The 24,450-nt window shown below is 40.3% G+C and overlaps 2 protein-coding genes and 1 non-coding gene across 4 annotated transcripts; 1 reads left to right on the forward strand and 2 right to left on the reverse strand.

Annotated features, from left to right (window-relative positions):
- Window positions 1-10,250: 10,250 nt before the first annotated feature.
- Window positions 10,251-13,821, forward strand: ankrd53 (ankyrin repeat domain 53). 2 transcript variants are annotated; one of them, XM_086287510.1, is made up of 6 exons: window positions 10,251-10,312; window positions 10,583-10,691; window positions 12,140-12,339; window positions 12,543-12,707; window positions 12,806-12,926; window positions 13,184-13,821. In XM_086287510.1, the coding sequence occupies exons 1-6, from the start codon at window positions 10,251-10,253 to the stop codon at window positions 13,739-13,741; spliced, it is 1,215 nt and encodes a 404-aa protein (XP_086143636.1). In that variant the 3' UTR covers window positions 13,742-13,821. The 2 variants fall into 2 exon arrangements, with proteins under 2 accessions (XP_086143636.1, XP_086143637.1); XM_086287511.1 differs by having other exon boundaries at window positions 10,279-10,311; window positions 10,579-10,691.
- Window positions 13,822-15,195: 1,374 nt separating this feature from the next.
- tex261 (testis expressed 261) lies at window positions 15,196-22,517 on the reverse strand. Its single transcript, XM_086279525.1, has 6 exons — window positions 22,328-22,517; window positions 18,411-18,490; window positions 18,145-18,298; window positions 17,019-17,086; window positions 16,809-16,911; window positions 15,196-16,543 (listed from the first exon to the last, which is right to left on the reverse strand). The coding sequence occupies exons 1-6, from the start codon at window positions 22,395-22,397 to the stop codon at window positions 16,428-16,430; spliced, it is 591 nt and encodes a 196-aa protein (XP_086135651.1). The 5' UTR covers window positions 22,398-22,517; the 3' UTR covers window positions 15,196-16,427.
- trnak-cuu (transfer RNA lysine (anticodon CUU)) lies at window positions 16,691-16,763 on the reverse strand. The gene has a single exon. It is a non-coding gene; the product is annotated as a tRNA-Lys (tRNA).
- Window positions 22,518-24,450: the final 1,933 nt, after the last annotated feature.

The raw sequence follows: 24,450 nt of genomic DNA on the forward strand, positions 1-24,450 counted from the left end.
CTAGTTGCTAATACACCAAGAGGTTTGTCGCGGTCTGAGACAAGTGACAGAGGACAGTGTTTCTGCTGACTCAATGATGACATGCAAGGCTGTAATGGATACACACTGATGACAAAAGAATTAAGGGAACAGTGGCTCATCAGAGTTTCCTAACAGATGTTTTTCTATTTTTTTCTTTTTGCTAGCATTCTTCTCACTACATGAAATATATACATGGTACCTGTTGCCCACTCAAGTTGCACTGATAGACCAGCTCTTCCACATCCATCAAAAGAAAGTGTGCTGTTCCTCCCATCACAGCCTCAAAGTGTGGAGGAGATACCACACAAACAGAACTGGACAGGGTCAGGGCAGGAGGACTGGTATCTGCTCTTTTGTGGGTACATAAAGACCACTGCTGGAACCCTGCAATGACCTCCAGCAGGCTACTCATCTGGATGTTTCTATCAAAACTGTCATAAACAGACTGCATGAGGTCCTTTAGTGGGACTTGTGCTCACAGTCGAGCATCATGCACTGATCATACTCGGATTTTCTTTCCACTTGTCTTAACAAAACCTCCTCAGAGCCTCTGTAGGTTCTTCAGAACATCACTGCTCAATAAGTCCTCGAAATGATCATACGAGGCTGAAAACTGAAGGTAAAGGTGACAGACGTTTTGCAACAATGCCCCTCAGACTCTGAAGCTCTCGTCCACTGAGCCTGAGCTCTGTGGATCCACCTGATCTGTAACATTTTATGTTTATTTTGCAGTAATTTGGCCTCTAAGGACTTTGTGATATTTATCTTAAAAGATATGAGATTAATTAATTTTACTGTATTTACTTACCTGGACATATTCATATCCCAGAAGTTTGACTTTGTGCTATGCTGAGTTATACTACTATACTAAATATTTTAAAACCTGAAAATTTTGCAGACTCCTGTCACCGTGCCCTGTAGTCATAACACTCTGAGATCCAATCAATTAAATCATCATATCAGTTGTCCATCTACTAGACACACATCTATCCATCCTCCACAAACATCACTGTGTTTGCTTTGGCCTAATTCCAGCACTGTGGCTTCAGAAAATGAGTAAAATGCAAGCACTTTAATTGAATAGATAAAAAAAAAACCTCAGGCAGAAAACACCATTTGTACTTTGTGTTGGCCAGCATGCTTGTGTGTGTCTTTCACTTCTGGTTGTATCATGTTTGTTTAAGCGTTGTGTGCACACATTATAAAGTGGCTGACTGACCTGAAGCTGTTATGGTATCACTGTCCCAGTGGCATTAGCATTTTGCGTCATGGTGTCCCTTCCAACACTATTTTATGAATATAATCAGGATGTGTGTCAGAAGGGCAATGAGTTTTGTGGAGCGCTGCCCTCATGATGACCCGGGCTGATTCAATGCTCTGTGACCTGGATGGAAGAGGAGAGGTGATCCTATAAGAAAGGATCAGAGTGTTAGTTGCAACACAACATATGACTCTGCATACAGGACAGATTGGTTATCGTACACTAAGTCATGTTGTTTTCACTTTAGTGTCTCAACATTTTAGGTTCATCTGCAGTGCAGCTGCTAAAGCGCACTCCCCTGACAGATATAAAGTACATGTAAATTCGACCTTGTTTGTGCTGTTGCTGAGTGGTTGATCTTTGCAGCTTTACACACACTGACGGTAAGTGCACGCAGGAGTTGAGCGAGTAAACTGTGAGACCGTAAAGTCAATGAGTATCAAAGAAATCTGTCTTCAGAGTGCTTTTGTATGGTTTATTGATTTTATTTAAGCCCTCCTTTGTTCTTTTACCATCTTCAAAGCAACCATATGATATATGCATCTCAGACTAGTCCCTGATGCTAGGAGAGACGTGCTTGTTTTAATGCAAGTTAAATTTAAGTTTGCTATCTTACCATGAGGCTAAAACCCACGTTTCCCTGCTAACAGTTAGTGACATTGCCTGACCACTGGCACTAAATTTCATTAAAAGGAAAACATGGATTATAATTTATGGCTTACTAATGATCTAGTGGAGCAAGTAATGAGAAGCAAAAGAGTATTTACATATTGCAGATTGAACTTGATGCAAATATTCAGTCATTTTCAGCTAGAATGAGCAGATGTGGTTACTCAGACTGAAAAAGCCATGTAGGCTCTCCTATACAACCAGGAGATGGTTGTCTTCGCTCTTTACCTCTTGAAAGCCTACTGGGGTAACCCTAGAAGCTCGTTTGTCAACAGAGCAGTTTGTGTCGTGTTTCAGGCCTGCTTATACAACAAAATAACATGGTGTGCATCGGACGTTAGTGAGGGTGGTCTCTGTCTATGCAGCTACCACTTGGAAAACCTGAAAACTATTCTAATGGCCATGAAAACACTTCTTTGTTGATGTATACTGATGTGTAATTCTTCATCATCTTCAGTTTATGAACTGAAGATGATTTTTGATGAAACTTCTTTAACAACGTGGTCTGACGTGCTGCTTGTTTGCTTGAATAAAGTCCTCGTCAAAAACTAGCAGACAGTTTACTTAGAAACTAATCTGCTGAACAAGAGTGTTATAAGAGTACTGAAGTACATCTCACAGGTGTGAGTGCACTCACACAGACACAGAGTTTGCAGCACACCATGGGGGTTTTATGATAAGGTCGCTTCTATAAAGCTGACTGTAACAAACAAAGGAGTGAAGATTTGCAGAGGGACACCGGCCTGGCACATCTCCCCTTCTAGAAGATGCATGCTTAAATGAAGATGAATAAAGGTTTTTGTGAAAATGACTACTGCGTCCGGTGCCGTCTCTGGATGCCCGAGGAATAAAAAGAACCGGGGTGAAACTGATTTCGTAACACAGGAAATGTGTTTTTTTAATCAAATAACTAAATAAACCTGCAGATTTACAGAAAATTACTGTAAATTCTGTACTGTTTAAAAATATATGCCCTTCTTCATTATATAACTAGCTTTCTGTAATCAGAGTAGCTCCATTACGATCATTTTTATTCAAAAAGAAACTCGTGGAGAAATGAAGTAGAGCTTCAACACTCAGTAATACTGTCTATGGCAGAGCAATTATAAAGATGGACATACTCCCCATCAATATTGAGAATATTCACGAGCAACAAATAAATAAAACAGGACAAGTTTACCGTGAAATATTTGAATTCCCTTACGTACAAAAATTATAAATTTCCCTCCTGCTGTCTCTCTTCCTACGCTCCACACCCACCCTCATAATATTGACCTTTAAGGTCTCACCACTCCTTTTCTCACTATCAAAGTCCTTTTATCTCTCTCCTTCCCTCTGGTTGTTTCTGCTGAGCTGTGAGGACTGAGAAGAACGTGTCTGAGGGATGTGGGAAAAAAACTCAGGATCATGGGAAGGTGTGATGGCAGGAAGCTGTCGGGACCTCGGGGACAAAAGAACGTGACCTGACCAAGGCAAAGAAGAAAGAAAGAAAACAGATTTCTGTTGCAGCAGCAAGAGAAACATAAAAATAAATGAGATATTAAATAATAAGCTATCTATCCATTCTCTGCCACTTATCCTTATCAGGGTTAATATCCAGTGACTCCAGTGGGTCTTCTGGGTGAAAAGTAAGGAACTATGTGCTACAACTGCATACATAAGCACTTGGCTCAGGATATTTCAGCCATTTTCAGCTAATTAATCTTACTTTCATCTGAGGTGATACCTGTGAGAAGCAGAATCCTGCTTACTCGCACCTCATCTCTTTTCCATACTCTTCTCTCTTCTCTCCTTCTCTAAACCTCCACCCATCGCCTCCATCCTCACCTTAAACAGGCCCTGGCACAGCACAGTGCCTGCAGCGATGCTGAGGGAGGTCGCTGTGCGGTCACTGCATAAAGCCTGGTCGCATTGTGACTCGAAGCTGCAGAATGTGCCATGGTGCATTAGCACACTGCCGCCTGGCTGAGCACGAGGCTCAGAAAGAGAGGAGGAGTGGAGGGGGGAGAAGGGGGGAAGGCGAGAAAAGGAGGAGCTAAGCAGAGGATTAAGAGGCAGAAAGACAGGGAAGCCAAAAGAGGGAGGAGAGCCAGCAAAAAGAGGAGGGGATAAGAGAGGAAGAGAAGGAGTAAAGTGAGGGCATCAGCGCACTTACACAAGCAGAGTTTGGAAGCCCCAGGGGCACAGGGTCCTTGTAAGAGGGCTCATCAAATATGAAGGCACATTGAGGGTGTGCTGGCTCAACTCCTACTTCTCTCTCTATGTTCTCTCTTTCTTTTCCACATTGTCACTTTATAACTTCTTAACTCCTCAGGACTCTCTCCTCTCTGTTGCTCAGTTCCTCTCTTGTTCACTTCTCCACTTCATTGCTTTTTTTGAACTGTTACTAAGTGTTTTCTACATCTGTCTCCTAATTTTTTTCTATTTATAATCAGTCAGTATTATTGTACATAGTATGGTCAGCTGGTTTTTTGAGATTATTTATTAAAAAGAAGGAAAATATATTAATATCCATTAATTAGTGTATAATTACATCTTTCAACAAATTGATGTGTTTTCAGAAAGAATCCATTAAAAAAATTGGGGTACCTTTATATGTATTAAAAATACATAGTCGGACATTTACGTTCTACATAATTGTGTTTTATGTTTGTCGCTAAAGACCAATCACATACATAGTAGTTCAAAGGTGAAAGAGAAGAGATCGTAGGTGTTCAAGTGCAGTTTAATTTCTGCCTGACCGTTCAGATTCAAGATATTAAGGTTTTATTATTTGAGAAGGGGTCGCCTTCACCAAAGGAAGCAAAAATGGAAAGGAAAGAGATAATAAGACTGGCTTCATTCTCTTCTTCCTCAAGCCTCACCTCCTGAACTGCACGTGGATTAACATGCATATTAATTAGTGCCATTGGAATATCTTACATGTGTACTGCACTCTAAAACAGATCAATTCTTTAAGGTGTGGGAACCATACTTGAATTATGTGGAACCTGACGTTTCTAATATTATGTTACAAGGATTCTCTTGAGTGTTCAAACTGCAACGTACTACTGGGACCACAGGTATTGTACTGTATTGTATTCTCTCTTTATTCATTTATTTTTTTATTTTTTTAGATGGAACTGAGCTGGTGTTCAGTGCTTAATTATCAGTCTGTTTGTTTTTGTTTTTGTTTATTTATTTATTTTTGGTTCTGAATTGTACACTTTATTATGTTATGTAATTATGTATTATTTGTGAAAACAGAAAAACTAATAAAAATACATTATAAAAAAAACATGCATATTAATTCCTGATATTATCCCAATTACTTATTGTCAACAGATTAAACGTGCCACCCATCTTAACCATCTCCAGACAACTGGCTAAACAACAACAGCTAATTATAACGTGATATTGTGCCAGCTATTGTTTAGCTTGAGTGTCCTAAAAATCACACTTTCCCTCTGATAAACAGTTATATTACATCCTCACTTTATTCACTAAGCTTGTGAATACACTCTGATATGACTTGGATCCAAGTTGGATTCAGATCCAAGTTTGTTTCATCTAAGTCCAACAAACTTAGATCCACTTTAAAGAAAGTTTCACTAATGCCTAGTAACAGCAGCTAACTCAGGCTAACAGCAGTGCTTACCAACGGGAAAGTTCCATCATCCTGAACACTGTCCATCACTGTCATTGGACATAAGTAAGTGTCACTCACTCCATGACTTGAATTCGACTCCTTTCACAATGTTTTACAGCCTCCTCCGGACATACCACCCCGCATATTGACAGCTGAGGTAAACACAGCTATATTCATTACATCATAGCTAGAATGCACTTAAATTGGGAGGGGAAAGAAAACAGAACTTAGTGGACTGCAATGTGCAATATACTGACATCTAGTGGTGACATTTTAAACACAGTACCTTTAAAAACTACATTTATAAATAACACTGTAGCGCTCATCATTTTAGAACTAAATCAACATTTTTCACACCCACTTAGCTGTAATCACATTAACAGTCTGCCAATCATTTCAGCCAGCTTGCACTATCTACCATTTAAAAAATGTATCTTTTTATATATATATATATATATATATATATAAAAAGAAAAAAGTTAAGTGAGCGTTTTTCTTCCATTTCCAATAGCCAGTGCCACTAGCCAAAAAGGAGCTTGTATTGTGAAACCAAGAAAAACAGATGGGTTGTGAATGGATGATGTAACAAACCAATGGGAGAGCCAGCTGCGAGGCTGTTGGGATGTGATCTAATTTTCATCCTCACCCTAAGCAGGTTTACATGGCTATAATCAGCCCAGTGCTAATCTCCACTGCACCGGCTGTACGCATGCATTCACAGGTTTCGTTGCACTATTTTAAATTCGGTGAGCATTTACGAAGATCGGAGAGTATATTTAACTGACCTTTGAACTTAGAGTAAGAAACTAATCTGTAACTTAATGTCCAGACCATCATATGTCAGAAAGCTCTTATGATTTTTTTGTGGGGGAGAGCATTTCATTCAGTTCAGCTTAAATTTGTTTAGTCATTTGAGGGCAAACACAACACAGTAAGGTCAAGACCTTACAACGTTAAAGAGAGAAACATAGCTATTTTACTGGGCACACAGAGAGAATTTGACAGCACATAACAAACACACACTCAGCTGTCAAAAGGAAATGGTCATGCTGGGGGTCACTGTCCAGGGACTTGTGCTGAAAGTCAAACATGAAAGAGCTCTACACTAAAGTTTCCACTCAACCTCCACGGCACGTGACCGAGGTCAGAGGAAGCCGCTGAAGCCACAGGGGGGCTGTGCTGCTCTCTTACTGTTAATCGGCACATGCTTGCGTGCACACACACAAAGACTGTTCATACATTAACACGCACGCACGCAAGGTTCACATATACTCACTGTTTCTGTACACCCAAACCTACCTCACCAAAGTAGCTGAAAGCTTCAAGGACATGTTGTGACAAAGGCAAAAAGCACCTCGGGGGGGGGAAGACAAGCGGGTGGTGGCTCGTCCTTGACCCTTCACCGGACCTTGATCGCTTTAACAGAGAACGAAAGAGTGAAAGGAGGAGTCACAAATGTGAAAAAGGGTCAATAAAAATGGGTTTAAGCTAGTTAAGTTACGTACTTGTGATTTTTCATGATGTTTTTATCATTATGTGAGGGGAAAAGCTCTGAAAGAAGTGTATTTGTGTGACTTAAATAATTATATTTACATACCAATTATATAATAATAAAAACTGTTATTATATAACGACAGTATAATTAGGTAATATTCATCCACACTCTTTGCACAACCGTAGAGTTTAAGATTTCACACCAAGCTAATTTTTGCTGTGCATGTTTAGTTTGTTGTGTTAGTTATTTTAGGTTAATTTGTTTCAGCATAATGAACACTGCACTGTACCCTAAATAACAACATAAAAACAACATGATTTATATTGTTTTTTCATATATTTATACACTGTAAGGACAAATCTTCTGGACCACCCACAGATTACACCTACGGGAACTGCTCAGCTGTTGAAGCTCATGCCATGAAGCTCCCGGTGCACAGTTTTCATGCTGATGATAATTCTTATGATCTGTGACTGCAGCTCAGCACTCAGTGGCCCCACTCTGTAACTTTACCCTTTTTGGATGAGTTGCTGTGGTTCATAAACACTTCCACTTTACAATAATACCACTTAGAGTTGATTATTGAATATCTATGAGGCAAGAAATTTCACAAACTGACTTGTTGCAACCGTGGCATCCTGTTACCCAGTAATCCCAGAGGTCTTTCTTGATGTTCTGTGAGCTGCTTTATAAGTTTTCTGTTTCCAGGTTATGTTAATCCACTATTTTTTTCTATCTTACTGTTAAGAAGTCTAATGAAAAGAACCAAACTAAACAATAAAAGTCCTCAAATGTATTGATCATCAGTCAAAACCTGATGTACCTTTTTCCTTTCTTGTTGACCTCCCTGCTGTCTAAAAACGACTTCTTTTGGACATGTGTAGAGGAGGGACAGTGGTTATAGTGTTAATTGTCTCCGTTTCTTAATTGCTGCATCTTTCCCTAGATTATTATATATTCTCCTTATCTCTACTCACTAATTAGTTTTTGTTATCCTTCAGTTTACTGTGTTTTTAATTTTTCATTGCTCAATGTAATCATTTATTGTCTATTGCTTTGTGAAGCACTTTGTGTACCCCTGGTTTTAAACGTGCTATATAAATAAATTTGTCTTGTATTGTATTATATTGTATATAGTGGACAAAGGATGTTGAAAATTGAGCCGCTATGCAGGAGGAAGAGAGAAAGACCACAGAGAAGATTCATGGATGCAGTGAAAGGGAACGTGCAAAGGGTTGGTGTGTCAGAGGAGGATGTCAGGGACAGGGTATAATGGAGATCCTGAAAGAAGAAGAAATCTACTCTATAATGTTAAAATTAATGCACCACTGGTTTTAGTCTTTTTCTTGTATTTACATGCTTGTGTTTCTAATTTGCTCCAGAAATTGTTAACTCACTTCAGTATTTCTGACACGGCACAGAGTTCTTAGTGACATCTGTATCTTATTTTTATTCCAGCTGCTCACTTTAGGGATCTCCGCAGTTTATTATCTCCCTCCATCTCACCCTATCTGTGTCACACCAACCCTTCAGCATATCTGCCCTCACTTCTTTTCTTCTTGCCTGGCAGCTCCATCTTCAGCATCCTTTGTCCAGTGTGTCCACTCTCCCTCCTCTGCACATACTGTATCTGTCTACTGAGTTGCACTCCGTCACATTCACTTTGGTCAGTAGCTGTGATCAGAGAGGCCTGCTGCCACAGAGATATGGAGACCATAAAGTAACTGTTTAATTTATATCGGCCTCACATGTGGCCTGCGCAGCACGAGCAAGATTGATCTACTTTGCTAAGGCCAAGAGCCAGCAGGGACCCGTAATGAACTATCAATATGAGCACACCAGGGATATATGAGGAGAGAGCTGTGGACTCTGCGTGAGAGGGTAGAAGTGCGCCTCTGCCATGCATACAACCACTGATCTACCTTTATCTGTCACAAGCTATTACACTCAGACATAACTCGTGCTATCAAATGTGATAGAAATGACTTTTAATTTCAGTTTTATTGAAAAGATAAAAGAGCAAGTATATCGTGTAGATATGAGAAGGAGAACGACCAGGCCTGCACAATGTGTGGACCATAGGCAGGGAATGAAAACATTGGCCAGTATTGCTATCACAAAATGATTTACTATCACTCTCTGATGTGCATGTTAACTAGCTGTTGCCCAGTTAATAGAATAAACTTCAAATAAGTTTGAAAATGGTTTTATGTGTTTAATTCACATGCTTTTATTGTGATAAAAATGAGAATGGAATTTATTTATAATGTTAAGATAGTAGTGCTTAATGTTTGCCACCTCTATTGCATTATATGGAGGAAAATATTATTTGCTTGAATGTATCTAATGTCTAAAGCAAAGGTATCAAACTCGTTTTACATTGTGGGCCACACCAGTGAATCTCCTCCTTCTGTCAGTGCAAAGAAGTTAAATTGCAAACATGATATCCTGAGATATCTCAAGAGATGAAAAAGAATAGCAAGTTAAACAGTATGTGCCAGCTCTTCTACATCATACAAAAAAAACTGCTCCGGCAAATGAAGAAATAAGTCAGTGTGACTGTTTGGGCTTAAACTGTAGGACATAAAAGTCTAAACTTAAAGAAAAAGTTCAGGTATCTCATTGCCCAGACTGTCCTGTAATTATAAAACAAAAATACTTGAATTCATAGAAAATGTACTACTTTTCTTCTCTTAAATTCTTTGTTGTTGTTTTTGTACTGTAGCCTACTGTCTCATTGTATAAAAGAAATTTCTATTGTTGATAATGAAAAAAAAACAACAGACATTTTCTGTATTTTCTATTGTTTAAGTGTTACTTAATGGGAATGGGAGAGGTCTTTTTCAGTGGGAAAATATAGTTAAAAGTCCAGAATTTATGCGCTCACTTGTTCCAAAGCCGATCCTGGGGACATATGTTTGTCGCCCCTGTTTTTGGGGTTAAAATGTTTGAATGACCAATGACTGTAGAAAACTTTTATACACTCGTTGGTCTGAATACAAATCACGTGTCGAACAGCGCGTGACATCAGATCTTTAAATCGGTTGAAAAACACTGTCTACAGTTTTAATAATAATAATTTAACACATATTGTAACCGGAAATAACAATTCATCGCTTTCTCTCCTTCTTGTGCCGGATGTCGTAAAGCGGGGTTAGTTTCCCGGTTACAGTTCCATGGCAACCATGGAACCTGTCAACAAGCCCGGAAAACGGAGACGTGGAAGATGTAAAAAAGGGTAAAAACTTTGTTAATACTGAAAGCCTGGGTGCTGTTTTTCAGTGCATATGCACTTAAAGTGTAAATTTACACCGTGGGTTGGTCAAAACAGCCGCTTTAAACGTTGTAATGAGCGTTTTAATAGAAAACTATATCTTGTAAGAGCAGGCTAATAGCAACTTTAAAAGGGGGGATATGTAAGGAAATATGTAGCTTAAATCTCTCGGATGTTTTGAGGTTTCACGGCTTACTTCTCACAGCATTTTTTCTGCGTGGATTAATCTTGCAGGAAACAGTCCCATTATGATGCGCTGAGCAGGCAGATGTTCCCAGCTGTGGCTCCTGGGAACCCGGAGAAGTGTGATTTAAATGAGAACCAGCTCTCCCTGCACCAACAGGTAAAGTTATTAACAGCTGATCAACATTAGGATTTTCAAAAATCTTTAGACCACTTTTGTGCATAAGAAAAATAAGAAAAGCAGTAGTAGCCTCTACATTACAACATCCTGTGGAAAAATAAATAAAACATAGGCATTATTATTAATAGTAATGATAACAGATTTTGTTATTTAGGCATATTTCAAACAGCCCGTTCTCACTCACGGGGCGTAGCATACCGACGTTTTGTCACGTCATTCCTAACATTAACCAGCAGTTAAAGGACGTAAAACAGTGTTTTCCAAGGCGATTTTAAGAAAATGAACGAACATGTGTAGTTTGAGTCCAAACGGTTCTCATGTGTTCTCTTTTTTCTGATGTTGTCATTTAGGAACGTGTTGGGTACCCTAAAGCGAAAAATGTTGACGATTTGTCACCTAGCCTAAAATGTTACGTTTTGGGAGTGATAACGTGTTGATTTCAAAACACTCGTGATCACCTTACACAGAATAGTTAAAAGGAATTAAAAAAAAAAAAACCTATCAAGCCAATAAACACACTGAAAGGTAATTCAGAACAGCTGAGAGAAATCAGTGTGTGGGGGGATATTACAAATTTCTAAAAGACATTCATATATTTGAAAAGAAAACTAAAATATAAATAGAATTAACACTTAAGGTGAATCACTAGCAATTGTAAGTGATTTAGAGCAGTGGTTCTCAGACTTTTGGGAACCCCCTTACAGGGGAGAAAATCTTCCAAGAACCTCCTCATAATCCTAACAACCATTTATCTGGTTTGGATCAGATGATGTGGACTCATTCAAACTTTTGTCCATGCTCAGCAGCTGGCTAATCAGCTACCCAAATCAGCCAGCTGGAACAGCTCAGAAGTTCTTGCTAGCTGGTGTCTGCTAGCTAGTTGTTGACTCCTAGGACCAAAGTATTAGAACTGCTGATTTTGAAAAGTCAGAAGTTTGTCTTTTTAAGGGACTGAAAGAAGATTTTCAATTTGTCACAACAATTGGAGGAACTGAAAAACATGGCTTTGTGTATATAAAAATGAGCTGTGACCAAGATATCATTAGCAAAACTGTAACATTTTGTCTTTTCTTAAACATTTGCACAAAAAGGTATCAGATTATCATTTTTACCCACTTATACACTTATTCCTAAACTATCTTAACAACGATAATGATACTCTTGGGATTTAAAACATTTTTGAGAAAATGTACAAACATTATTTTCCAAATACATCACTGCCTATGATGAAACAGGCAAAGAAAATCACGTCATTTTTAATTTTGTTCAGGCCAAGGACCCTGAACTTGAAATATCTAAACTGAAATATCTGTTATTAATATTCTTAATGACACCTTTTCGTTTTTCTGCAGTGACATCAAATCGTCCTCTGTAAAAAAAATAAATTAAAATAAAAAAGACCTAAGAGTAGAAACGTTATCTTCCAGAGTCTGCCGCCGCTCCACATGGCCTGCCTTTATGGCGAGTTGGGTGATGTTCAGCTCCTGGTGAAGTTCAGGCAACAGTGGATCAACAGCAGTGATTCCCAAGGTCGCCGGCCCCTCCACATGGTCCTGTCCTACAAGAGCTTCCCCAGAACCTGCGCCTGTCTCAGATACCTGCTGGAGCACGACGCCGACGTTAATGCGTAAGAAGGCTGCGCAGGCAGCTGTATTTTCTATTTTGGGTTATTTTAGAAATATGAAATTGTTCACGCTCAGCGGCTGCATACACAACATTCAAATTACCAAAGAAATGCTTTTTAAAAGAGATAATGATTGCAATGATGATAATTATGATGGTGATGATAATAAATAAAGCTGAGGTTTTTTGGGGGGTGTTTCAAACCAGCACCACAGACTTGGGGCAGACCCCGTTGCACCTGGCCGCCTCTGAGGGCTTTCTCGACTGTGCAGAGATCCTCGTGAAGGCCGGAGCAGATGTTTTGGCCAAGGACAGCTTGGGGCAGACACCTCTGGACTTAGCCTGCATCTGGTGCCACAGGAAGGTAGCGAGGTAGAGCAAGCTCACACCAAAATAAAAGTTTAAACTGCTGTAGTTGAAACAGCTACTTCCTTTAAACAAATCTCTTGTTTGTGTGTGTGTGTGGGCAGGTATCTGAAGAGCTGTATGTGGCATGTGAATAAAGAGAAAGAAAGAAAGGAGAGAGTGCTGGTTCAGGCCTTATACACTGATCTTGTGGGCATGGCCAAACAGAATAATCTCACCAGAAAGGTTAGTTTATAGGAGTTTGTTTATATGACATGGAAAGTTAAATAGAATATTATGTGTATGTGTATACTCTTTAAATATAAAGAATATACACATACATTATCAACGCCTTGTCTTAAACTGGCTCATAAAGTATAAAACCGCGGCTCCCGTGAGGCAGGAAGGCCTCTGCAGTGTAAATGGGGGCTTTATTATAGTAGAGTCAAGGTTTTTATGAACAGCTTTCTTATGCTGTTTGGACTTTCTCCCTCCATCATTAGACACTCACTGATGAAAAGGTGGCTGAGTGGGCAAAGAAGAAAGGCGTGGCCCTCCTGAAGGATTTCTCCCTCAGGGAGCAGGTGAGCAAGTATCACACCAAGTGCTTCTTAGCAGATCAGAGCAACTGTGAGTCAAAGCATGCAAAGGCCCACTGTGAGGAGCAGCAGCCTGAAGGCATTAAAGAGGACAGGAACACCCTTCCTAAGCCACCCTTCAAACCATGGAGCATCTTCACAGGCCTCCAGCCAAAGAAACCCCTCGCAGAACCCGACCTCCGTGACAGCGTCACCATTTGGAGGGACAGCTCCAGCAGGCAACTTCAGTACACCACCAGGTGGGACAGCACGCCTCGCCCCGCTCCTAACCTGCCTCTGGATGTCCTTGAGAGGGTGTTGTTTCCCAGAGCCTTCCCTTCCAGGATCACCTGGCCACAGGACTTTGAGTCACAGAACATGGTGGAGGTCAAGCATCAAGGATGCCCTCAGGAGCACAACACCTCCCCCTGGACAGAGGTGGCCATGTGTCTGGTTGAGGTGCTGGAGTTTAGACAGTACTGACTTTCCCAGTCTTGGCTGAAGAGATTTAACCTGAAACTGGGAACAGGCTCCGAAGAAATGCATTAAAAGCTTGAGTGTCACTATGTTTAGAGTTTGTCAAATAGCTTTTTCAAATGGAAACATTTGACATCAACATACGTGAAAAAACATTTAGTGGAACTATTAAGCTCATTTTCAGCTTCATATTTTTTCATTCTTGAACTCTACTAGGGTAGCTTTGCATGACTCATAGATCATAATAATCCTTATACTAAACATTAGTGCAGCACCTCAGATCATCATGTCTGAAACAAGCCGTTCTCAGCTCCTCTCCATTTAAGGACACCATTCTTCTGATTGGCAGCCCCTCGTCAGCAGATTTAGACAGAACCAGATGGATGTAACTGAGATGACTAGATTAGGAATATCTGATCCCATTAACATCACACTGAGGCATGAGCAGAAAGAAATTCTCTGAAACATGAGCGTTTGCTCCAGGGGATTACCTGTATATGTACTCATAACTTGAAAGATATAAGGTCCCTTTTAATAGTTTTTAAATCAAGTTAAAAATATCAATAAAAGGTCGTACATAAAGCTGTTGTTGCTATTTTTTTTATTTTGAAACTATTTAAAGTGTCTAGTAATCTTTGGGCCCTGGTCGGAAACAACCCCCCGAAATTGAAAAGCATTTGGGAAAACGGATACGTTGCTGATCTTCAAGAGCTTCAGCAGGCACAAAACTGAACCTTGTCTTTGAGAATATCCAGGCATCCCGGAGTGTTAAATGTTCTTTATCCTGTCTACTTTTTAAACCTGAGAGTTTCCAATAAATGCCAGCAACCATCATCATTCACACCCACAGCATATATCAGGAGATACTCTGTGTGGGAAGGGCCGGGGGGATTGAACCTGCGATTGGTGGCCAACCCACTCTTCCACCTGCACCACAACCTCAGCTGCAAGTGACAAAAATTAAAAATGCCATCCGCTCCTGAAGCTGAACTTATAAATGCGGGGTGAACAGAGGGGTGAACGAAAGGTGAGAAAACCTCCGTGAACTGGGTCGCCTGTCACAGGTGTATCCCTGCACTCTCACTCATCTCCCCCAGGGAAGTGAATCGGGATCCAGGTGAGGGCTTGTCAACAGCATTAGAGTGTGAACTCTGAGCTGTGGCCTGTCAGCTGAAGGCTTTTGTGTGTGTGTGTGTGTGTCTGCATGCATTATTTTTTCTCCTCCTTCCTTTGAATTCATGGAGCACTTCACACCTTGATGGGGGTCAAAGTGCACACTAGCATCAACTGGGTGTACTCTGTGATCTAGGCCACATGGGATCTAAATAAGAAAGCCATCTGCCCCGACACACACTTGACAGGTCGGGGCGTGACAGCAGTTAGAAAATCCATCACGGTGCAAATACAACGTAACAGACTGGAAGCTATAACCTGATTTAACTGTAAATAATAAACATCAGTAAGTGTTTCTGTTCCCTTTATTTCAGCCTGTAAAAAATAACCATTTAATCCAAAGTTATTTCACTAAACTCTTTTAATTACACAGCTGCGCGCATATCAGCCTGCAGTGAATCACACTGGGGAATTGATAAAAGGAATTTTGTCCTTTTTAATGTTTGTCTCTTTATACCACACTGAGCAGCTTTTCTCCCCAACAGCGGTGAGCTTAAAAAAAGTCACTGCAAAAGTTTGATCTCTACAAGTGTTTACATTTGTCTTTGATGTCAGGTATGTCAGTTTAAATTCTTACAAACAGTCCAAAACAAAAACAAAACAAACAAAGGATGCTGTAGTGCTGGTGGTTTATGAGTAGAAGCACATGAAATCTTATCGTTTCTGTGGCCAAATGCTGATGAGCGCTGAGATCCAGTGCAGGAAACATGCCTCGTAGCTCACTTCAATAGTTAAAAGTAAACCTTCACAAGTGCCTTTGCTGAATTCATTTTCTGAGATATTATATGCCAGGCGGGATATTGTTTATACCATGTCATACTTTGTAAAACAGAGCAGGACTTCTCCACAGTTTGTCCTTCTTCATTTCCAGTAATCTAATTAAAATGTTTGTTTGGCGACCTGTAGCAACTAATATGCCATTTTTTTAAAACCAAAATCCAAGTTTGGAGTGCAGGAATTAATCATAAAGTACCTCTGATCTGTCTCATATCTAAGAAATCCTCTTCATCAGAATTTCTTCTTATTTTTAACACTACTCCGTGTATGGAATCAGATGAAGTGTGAGGCCTTTGACACACGTACGACAGAAAGGAAAAACAAGTATTTATCTCTGGTTGTTATTTTTTAAACCCCACATGTAGATATTTTATTACTAAAGCTTTAAAAAAATGAGTCCAACTTGACATGAAAGCATCACGCTACACATAGGATCCCCACAACGAGGTCTCTGGTGGGTGTTACTGGCAGTCAGTACAGACAGAAAGACAAAGACAGACAGACGTGGCCTGGGTAAACTCGCCGGGCTCGTCCAGCAGGAAGCTCTGATCTGTTCATTGGTCCGTCCTTTTTTTTAAGTTATTTATTTCTTAACATGCCTTTCTTCCCCATTTGGCCACAGCGTCGTTTTAGTCCCATCCAGAAACAATTTCCACTGTCCTTCCTGCTTCCCCTTTGATCTTCAACACGTACTCGCACGTCCCCACTGACCCCCGAGGCAGCGCCCCAGACTCTCAAGCCCTCAGTACATTTTCTGTCGGCTGGGCAGCACTGCCTCCTTCAGGAAAGAGAACACCAGGAGGATCCCAGACCTCTTCCCCCGTTTGCCCTTGGTGAAGTAATTAGATACTACATCATCTAAAAAAGAAAAAGGGGGGAGGGGGAAACAGGAAATGTCATTTAAAACATGAGTTTTCTGACTGCACTGACACATAGAAGGCAGGAAACAGGTTTTAAAAACTTACAATGTACTTCAGAAACTAAGAGCAAGTGCAAAAAAGAACGCGCCCAACGTGGGGCTCGAACCCACGACCCTGAGATTAAGAGTCTCATGCTCTACCGACTGAGCTAGCCGGGCTGATGAGCAAAGTCTGTTAAAAGCAATGGCAGCATTGAGACTTACCTCCTTGCTGCATGGTGGACGGGAGAACATTTTCTCCTGCTGACAGCGACACAAAGAAGGCAAAGGGGATCACCCACAGGCAGATGGTGAAGTAGGCAAGCACCTATGTCCAGTTGAGCATAAATGGCACATGATTATACAAGAAAGAGAAATATAAAAAGATCTATATCCAAAACTGTACACAGTATTGTGAATCTGAGATTACATTACCTCTGAGAATGGGTAATACTCTTGTGCAAAGTACTGGAAGGCCATGTAATGGTTCACCACCACCAACACTGCAGCGAGAAAATTTACACTCATTACACTGACAAACGCTGTCATTTGACTCACAGTTTAATGTGTAAGAAGTCCATATTAGGACTAAAGGAAAATGAATCTATCCTTCTAGATGTGCACACAACAACCAGGCCAAAATATTAAAACCTCCTGCAAAATACTGTTTCACCAAAACAGCTCTGACCTGTCCTGGCACGGGGCTGTTGGTAGTGGAAAGTTAAAGTGGATTGGGCTTGTTTCAGGATATGCTGCATACGTTTCATTTGATTTGGATCTGGGGAGTCTGGATGCCAGAGGGGTGTACTATACAAGAAGTTTAACAAAACCAGGCTTTCTTTCCTTTAGCTGGCTCAACAACAGTTATCACAAATGGCAGCTATAAAAACTCCTGTTAAGCTTGCTTCAGGCCCTCAGCACTCACTTATAAAGGAGCATTTCACAGGTCATGTGACTCTTCATCAGCACAAAATGATCCCTGTGAGTGACACCTACTCCAGTCAGAGACATTAGTAGATGATAATGATGATGATAAAAAGTACAGCTTAACAATTTAATTATTTAAATCATACAGAGAATCTTTAATGCACTTAAAACGAGCTCTAAATTAAAGAAACAGTAAAAATGCGGCGCTTCCAGGTGATTTTTAAATCTGAAATTGAACATGATTTTGCTCCAACCAAGAATCAGTATTTCGCATGAGTTACCATGGTGATTTAACCAAGAAAAAGAGAGCCGCTTTTCTGACACAAAAACCTTTTCTTTAAGCTTGACACAGCTCACCAAGCCATTAATCTGGCTGGTAGTGGCCTCCACTGGCAGGATAATGTGCTTCACTGCACAGCAAACAAAACAAACAGCCCACTACCAGAACTCAAGGCTTTCCAGTGTAATATTGGTTGGTAATGATATGATCAATAAAACACAGTTAAAGCAGTTCAGGCTGATCAGTGTTAATAGCAGATAGCATCCTTATTGATTTGTTAACTTTTCCCCCCTTTTCAGATTGTATTTGCTTAGTTTTACCAAATAATTCAAGGCAAATGTGTGTTACACTTACCACAGGAGAGGATGAAGTTTGGGGAGCTCAGAAGTATGTAAGGGAAGGTCTGCAGGAGTCCGAAATAAACCAGGTTTGTGAAGAGACCGACTCCCACCATCAACATTGGAAAGCCTTCGAACATATAGAGGCATACCAGCACCCCTGTAGAGAACTGGACACATCCACAGAAATCGTAAAAACCACTGTTGACCTGCATGTACAGCACATCATCAAAACAAGTACCTAAAGACAATCTCATCATTAAGTCACACCCAAATACTCACCAGTATCATGTACTTTATTATTCGGCTGGTGGCTACTGTGTACTCTTCTATTAGTTCAGCCAGGTAGTAGAGGCCAGCAGCTGAGAGAAAATGAAAGGTAATGAGCAACCAAAGAAGAAGACTTGGGGAGGGGCGTCAGTGTGAATAAAAGAGTAAGACACAGTTACTTTTAGGGTTGTTTTTGTTTTTTATAGACTGCTAAATTTGTTCTGTCGCTTTTGCTGCAAATCATTCTGCTTAAAAAAAGAAAGAAATAAAACATTTACATACAAATTTAGGGAAAGCAGGTGGTACAGTTTAGGTTTTGGAGCCACGAGGAGAAAGGATTCAACACCTGAGCAGCTAAAATTTACTGAAGGCAAACTGAGTATGTGACATTTTTCAAGATTTGTTGCAAAGGCTTTATCGACATTCAATACCTAGCTCCTGTGAACAGCCGTGGCAGAGCAACAAAGACGGACCAAATAATGTAGGTTCATTTGAGCAACACTGACACGACCCACAGTTACTGAGCTCATGTGGAAGGAAGGCCAAACAGACAGTAAATTGATCAGACTCGTCAATATGTGTGAACTGGATACTACCTGTGAGGGAGAAGCCAAGACATAAAACATGTCTGTACTTCTTTCACTAAATATAACAGCTTTCTATAACTACTATTGGCTAAAGTATGATTTTTTTTAAAAGAAGTTATGCATTATTAATCAGAATAAGCATCTGAGTTATGAGTAATGGCTTTGTGTGTTGAAGGCCATGTGTTTGCAGCTTGCACACACAATTAAACTTACTCAAACTATAGTCCTTAAACAGTAATAACAAACACTGTTACTTGTCCAAAAATATTAAAACAAATAATTCTAAAACGAATGAACACTTAATAAGCAGTTAAGCTTGGCGTACGCTGGCCTTGATCTATACAACTCCAACATCATTGTGAAGTTTGCGGACGACACTACAGTGGTGGGTCTTATCACCAACGGTGATGAGACGGCTTACAGGGAGGTGGTCAGCGCCCTGACCCACTGGTGTCAAGACAACCATCTCACCCTCAACGTCGCAAAGACAAAGGAGTTGATAGTGGACTTCCGGAGGTGCAGAGAAGTACACACCCCCATCACCATCAACGGCGCTGCTGTGGAGAGAGTGAGCAGCTTCCACTTCCTTGGGGTACACCTGGCTGAGGATCTTACGTGGTCAGTACACATAAACAAAACAGTGAAGAAGGCGCAACAGCGCCTCTTCTTTCTCAGGAGATTGAAAAGATTCGGCATGAGCCCCCGCATCCTCAGGACCTTCTATCGCTGTGCCATTGAGAGCATCCTCACTGGATGCATCACCACCTGGTATGGCAACAGCACCGCCTACAACTGCAAAGCTCTCCAGCGAGTAGTGCGGTGCTCTGAACGGATAATTGGAGGTGAGCTTCCCTCCCTCCAAGACATCTACAGGAAGCGGTGCCTGAGGAAAGCGGGGAGGATCATCAAGGACTCCAGTCACCCCAGCCATAAACTGTTCAGACTGCTTCCATCAAGAAGGAGGTTCTGCAGCATCCGGTCCCGTACCAGCAGACTGAGAGACAGCTTTTTCCACCAGGCCATCAGACTGATGAACACGTCATAGACACCTCAGCTTCACTACTGGAACTTTAACATTATGCACTCCATACTGTACAGTAATGCCACTGTTTTGCACATGTCTTACTCTGTATATTTTTATATATTTTATTTATTGTTTACTCTATTTAATTTGTAAAATATGTGTACACACACACACACACACACACACACACACACACACACACGTAGAAAAATATTTAGTATACACATCCAGAAATGCATATACTATTATATATTGTACATATATTTATTAGTTTCAGATGTAGCCATTAGGGCTGGGTATCGTCACTGATTTCTAGAATCGATTCAATTCCGATTCACAAGGTCCCGAATCGATTCGATCCACGATTCGATTTAATTCGATTCGATTCGATTTAAATCTGGGAAATTTTGACAGTCAGAAATATAATTCAGATCAGTACATTTACATATTTTTGTATCTATAAAAAGGAAGCTGACACTCGCAAGACTTTATCCAAGCTGTGAGCATCACAGCAGATGCCTTTGTGTCAAAGTAGCTGAGGATAAAACACAGAAAAACATGAAGGTGATTTTCCTGGCCTGGGATTTTATAAAAAATATTCTGCAGTACATCAAAAACGAAAGAAAACCATTAATTAATGAACATTACCTCTGACGTTACAGCGGTTTTATTAGAGACACGGCTAAGCATTTTGCATTTTGAATAATTTTAAAAAGTTTAAATTTGTTCAGTATTGAACAGCAGAAATGAGGTTTTCTTTTCGGAAGAATGTAAAAGGGAAAAAAACAGCGGCCGACAGCCTGTAAGCAACAGTAGACTTGTGTAACAAGCAAGCAAATAATGAAGAAAGCAAAACTGTTCGAGAGAGAGAGAGGGGGGGAGGGAGAGAGAGAGCTGCGCATCGCGATGGAAGCAAAACAGTAAAAGAGTGAATTCATGACGATGTTTATGTGAAGCGTTTGGATCTTCTTTTGCTGCTGGTTCGGTCAATATTGTTTGGAGAGAGATCAAACTAACAGCCTTAGAATCAGCGCATAAAGGGCGTGAACACAAAGCGCGGACCCGGATCAGCGAGCTGTCAGCTTTCAGCCCCGACTGTGAGAAAGGCGACATCTAACTGATTCTGATCCGCGGGTCACGCCCTGTGTTTAAGTCTATGTGCAGAATCCCTGTACCTGCTCTCATTTACTGTTTGGTGGTTCTTGAAATTTTGTGAGATGTCACCAGAGATTCTGGCATTTCGGACAAAATAAATTTATATTAAAACATCGATTCAGGATTTTAATGAATCGATTTTACGTTATCCAAGCCAGAATCGATTTTAATCGATGAATCGATTATAAAAACCCACCCCTAGTAGCCATTATTGTATTTTGCTTGTTTACATTATTGTATTTTGCACAACTCTGTTGCTTGTGAAGCTCGCACACAAGAATTTCACTCACATGTGCTGTACCAATGTACCTGCACATGTGATGTGACAATAAAAGTGATTTGATTTGATCTATAAAAAAATGAGGACACAATGAGATAACTCATGTCATGAGTTGTCTCATTGAAAATGAAAACGATATACGTCATGAATATTTGCTGTTTTATTTTCTCATCTGCTGACAGGTCAGGTCACATGACTGAGCGTGTCATGCAGTAGGTGTTACGTGGCCAGGTAAAAGTCTACATGGACGGACCTCTGGCTTTGGGCCAAGCCTTCATTAAAAGTTTCGTACATGTAGGCTGCTCCTCTCCTGCGCTAACATCCTCCTCTCTGATGTAAACAGAAATACATGAGCGTAATTTAAAGCCTTCACGTTAGATTAGCATGAATCCTGCAGTTGGAGTCGGTCTTCACACCAGATTACAAAAAGAGGCCGAACTCTGTGCTGCTGAATCGGCTGATCAGTTAGTATCGATTAGGAGTTAAAGACAAAGAGAAAGTGATTCTACTGCCCCCCCCCAAAAAAAAGAAAATTTGAACATTTACCTAATAAAGATTGTCTGTTAACATTTAAAAGGTAGTCATTACAAAATATCTAATATCTTTTTTTTCAATCAATTCTCTTCCTCTTAACTTCCTGTCCTTTAAAGCTAACTAGCCCAGACGCCAGTAGGTAGCTTTCAGGACTCTGCTTCGTTCACTAACACGGCTTACATGCATATTTTATTACTGCGTTTTAAGTCGATAGCTGTTGGCAAAGCGGAGCTCAGTTATCACTCGCTAGCGCACCTTAATTAATCTGCTGACTTGATCCGCTAGCATTGGCAGGCAAATATGAGCTACCTAGGCTAACAGCTGCAGGGGGGTTTCAGCAAGCACTTACCTATTGCTAACGTGACGAAGGATATCTGGATGAGCAGCGACAGCCAGCTCAGTAAATAAATAAACCACATTGCTCTGCATATGCAACAGCACACAAAATAAGAAAATAATAGAGAGAGCAGCTAGCTGGTAGCTAACTAGCGCTGGTCAAAGTTCCTCCCCCTGGTGTTTCAGTACGAGCTGAGGAGAGTCGTAAAGCCAGGCCTCAGAGCCCGGAAGGACTGACTTGTTTAGTTACAGCCCCACCTGTGGTGGGAGGAGTAATGCAACGCCAGAGGAATAATGTTTTTTAGGTTAATAATAAAAAAAATACAAAGGGTGGTGCCTCTATGTGTGTGTTTGTGGGACGGGGGTCTCCGGGTACACCCTCTCCAAATGTCCAAAGATATTTTAATGATAATATGTTAAATTTCACCATGTAAATCTATTTGTGCCAACCACAAAAATACACAAAAATTTAGAAATGTGAAAGAAAATACAGTAAGTCAAAATTTTTGTAAAAATGTTCAAGTCAATCTTTAAGAAATCAAGTCAAAAAGTATTTCTTTCTAAATAACAATTACTACATCTACTATTTAATAAAGGTCAAAATCGTGATAAATTGTACTGGCATGGTCAAAAACAAACAAATATGCCATTAAATGCGCCAAAAATGTGATATGAATGTTTATATTAAAGCAGTTACAGTAGTGCAGTGGTTAGCACTACAGCCTCACAGCACGAGCGTACAGTGGTTCAAACCTGCCAGCCAGCTGTGTCGGGTTTGGACGCTCTGTATGGGCTGCATGGGCTTCCTCCCACAGTCCACAGACATGCATCTCATGCCAACTAGTGATTCTAAATTAAGAGTAGGTGTGAGTGTGCATGATTGTTGGTCATTCTGCAGACCAGCAACCACGTGACAGCTGAGATAGAATCTCAGTTAGCATTAATTCACCTGTTAGTGACATTAACATTTCATTTTCACTTGTATTAATTTATTTAAAACGTAGATTTAGTCATTTTTATATTTTTGAGGCTTTTAATAGAAGCAGATTTATTTAATGGGTATTCTTTACTTCTTTATTTAGTTTTTTATTTATTCGTGTTTAATTATGGCAGTTTCAGGCTTCCACAGCTGTAAGACCAAATGTATCCTTATGAAGTCAAAATATTTCCTACTATAGCTCATGATGGCAGGAAATCTGTAAGAAAAAGTGAGGAAAATGTGTGCTCTAAGTATTTCCACCGTTAATTAAATATACAAACCACAGACATCAGCAGCAGTAGGACGTCAAACCTCGTTTCTCTTGGTCCCCAAGTAGCCACATTGTATATACTTTAGATTAACGATATCTGTGTAATTATTTTATTCTGCAGCTTAAAGCAGTTTTTCAGCCTCCCCTGTAGGAAGCTGATGAATACAAAAATTAGTTTTAACCAAGAAGACCAGATCTCTGTGTTCGTTTCTGAAGAATGGGCCACTGGCTCAGTTAAATTTGATTCAGGATACGTAGACTTAGAAGTGGGTTTAATAGCAGCCACGATTAGAGCTCATTGCAAGGAAATCAGCGCGCATTTATAGTTAAAGAAAAACACGTTAAGAGGAAAATTAATTTACATTATTTGAATCTCACCTCAGTGTGAGTCAATGACACATCTTTAATATCATCTGTATCTATAGGATCCTTTTCAGAGGGCTTCGTTTCTTTCTCTCGCACTTAGACACGAGCTTTTGTGTGCATGGATTCAACAGCTAGAAAGACGCGAGTACACACTATGTCTCAAAGCCTGACACTTCTGAGACTGAGATATAAACCAATAAAAAATGCATGATTAAGAGTGAAAAGGCAGACCTTCTGGTACAGAGCTAAATAAAGTAAATATATAATGTGAAGACAGTGTGAAGACAGTAAAATGGTGTCAAAGTCAAAGGTGGGAGTAATTTCATCCTCTTTTCAAACGCTTTTAACAAACGCAGATAGACAGGGAGGCAGGTAGCACAGTGTGAAGGTGCATGGATTCATTCATGTATGCATGCATGCGCACATATATATGCAGGACCTGTGTGGAGGTGAGAAAACAAAAGGCAGCCTGCTACATTTTAAAGAAACTTTCAGGGGGGACACACACAGATCACCCGAG

The sequence above is a fragment of the Aulonocara sp. 'chitande type north' Nkhata Bay genome, linkage group LG3 (genome assembly GCF_057382095.1).
Source record: "Aulonocara sp. 'chitande type north' Nkhata Bay isolate Kocher_YH1m ecotype deep benthic linkage group LG3, A_spYH_male_GT1.1, whole genome shotgun sequence".
Classification (NCBI taxonomy): Eukaryota; Metazoa; Chordata; class Actinopteri; order Cichliformes; family Cichlidae; genus Aulonocara; species Aulonocara sp. 'chitande type north' Nkhata Bay.

Excerpts from the sequence above, each read along its gene's own strand:
- ankrd53 (XM_086287510.1), top strand. The coding sequence starts at position 10,251 with ATGGCAACCATGGAACCTGTCAACAAGCCCGGAAAACGGAGACGTGGA. Across the intron at positions 10,692-12,139 it reads AGCTCTCCCTGCACCAACAG|AGTCTGCCGCCGCTCCACAT; the intron begins GTAAAGTTATTA and ends GTTATCTTCCAG. Across the intron at positions 12,708-12,805 it reads TGCCACAGGAAGGTAGCGAG|GTATCTGAAGAGCTGTATGT; the intron begins GTAGAGCAAGCT and ends GTGTGTGGGCAG.
- tex261 (XM_086279525.1), bottom strand. The coding sequence starts at position 22,397 with ATGTGGTTTATTTATTTACTGAGCTGGCTGTCGCTGCTCATCCAGATA. Across the intron at positions 17,087-18,144 it reads AAACTTCATCCTCTCCTGTG|TGTTGGTGGTGGTGAACCAT; the intron begins GTAAGTGTAACA and ends TTCTCGCTGCAG. Across the intron at positions 16,912-17,018 it reads AGTATTACCCATTCTCAGAG|GTGCTTGCCTACTTCACCAT; the intron begins GTAATGTAATCT and ends AACTGGACATAG.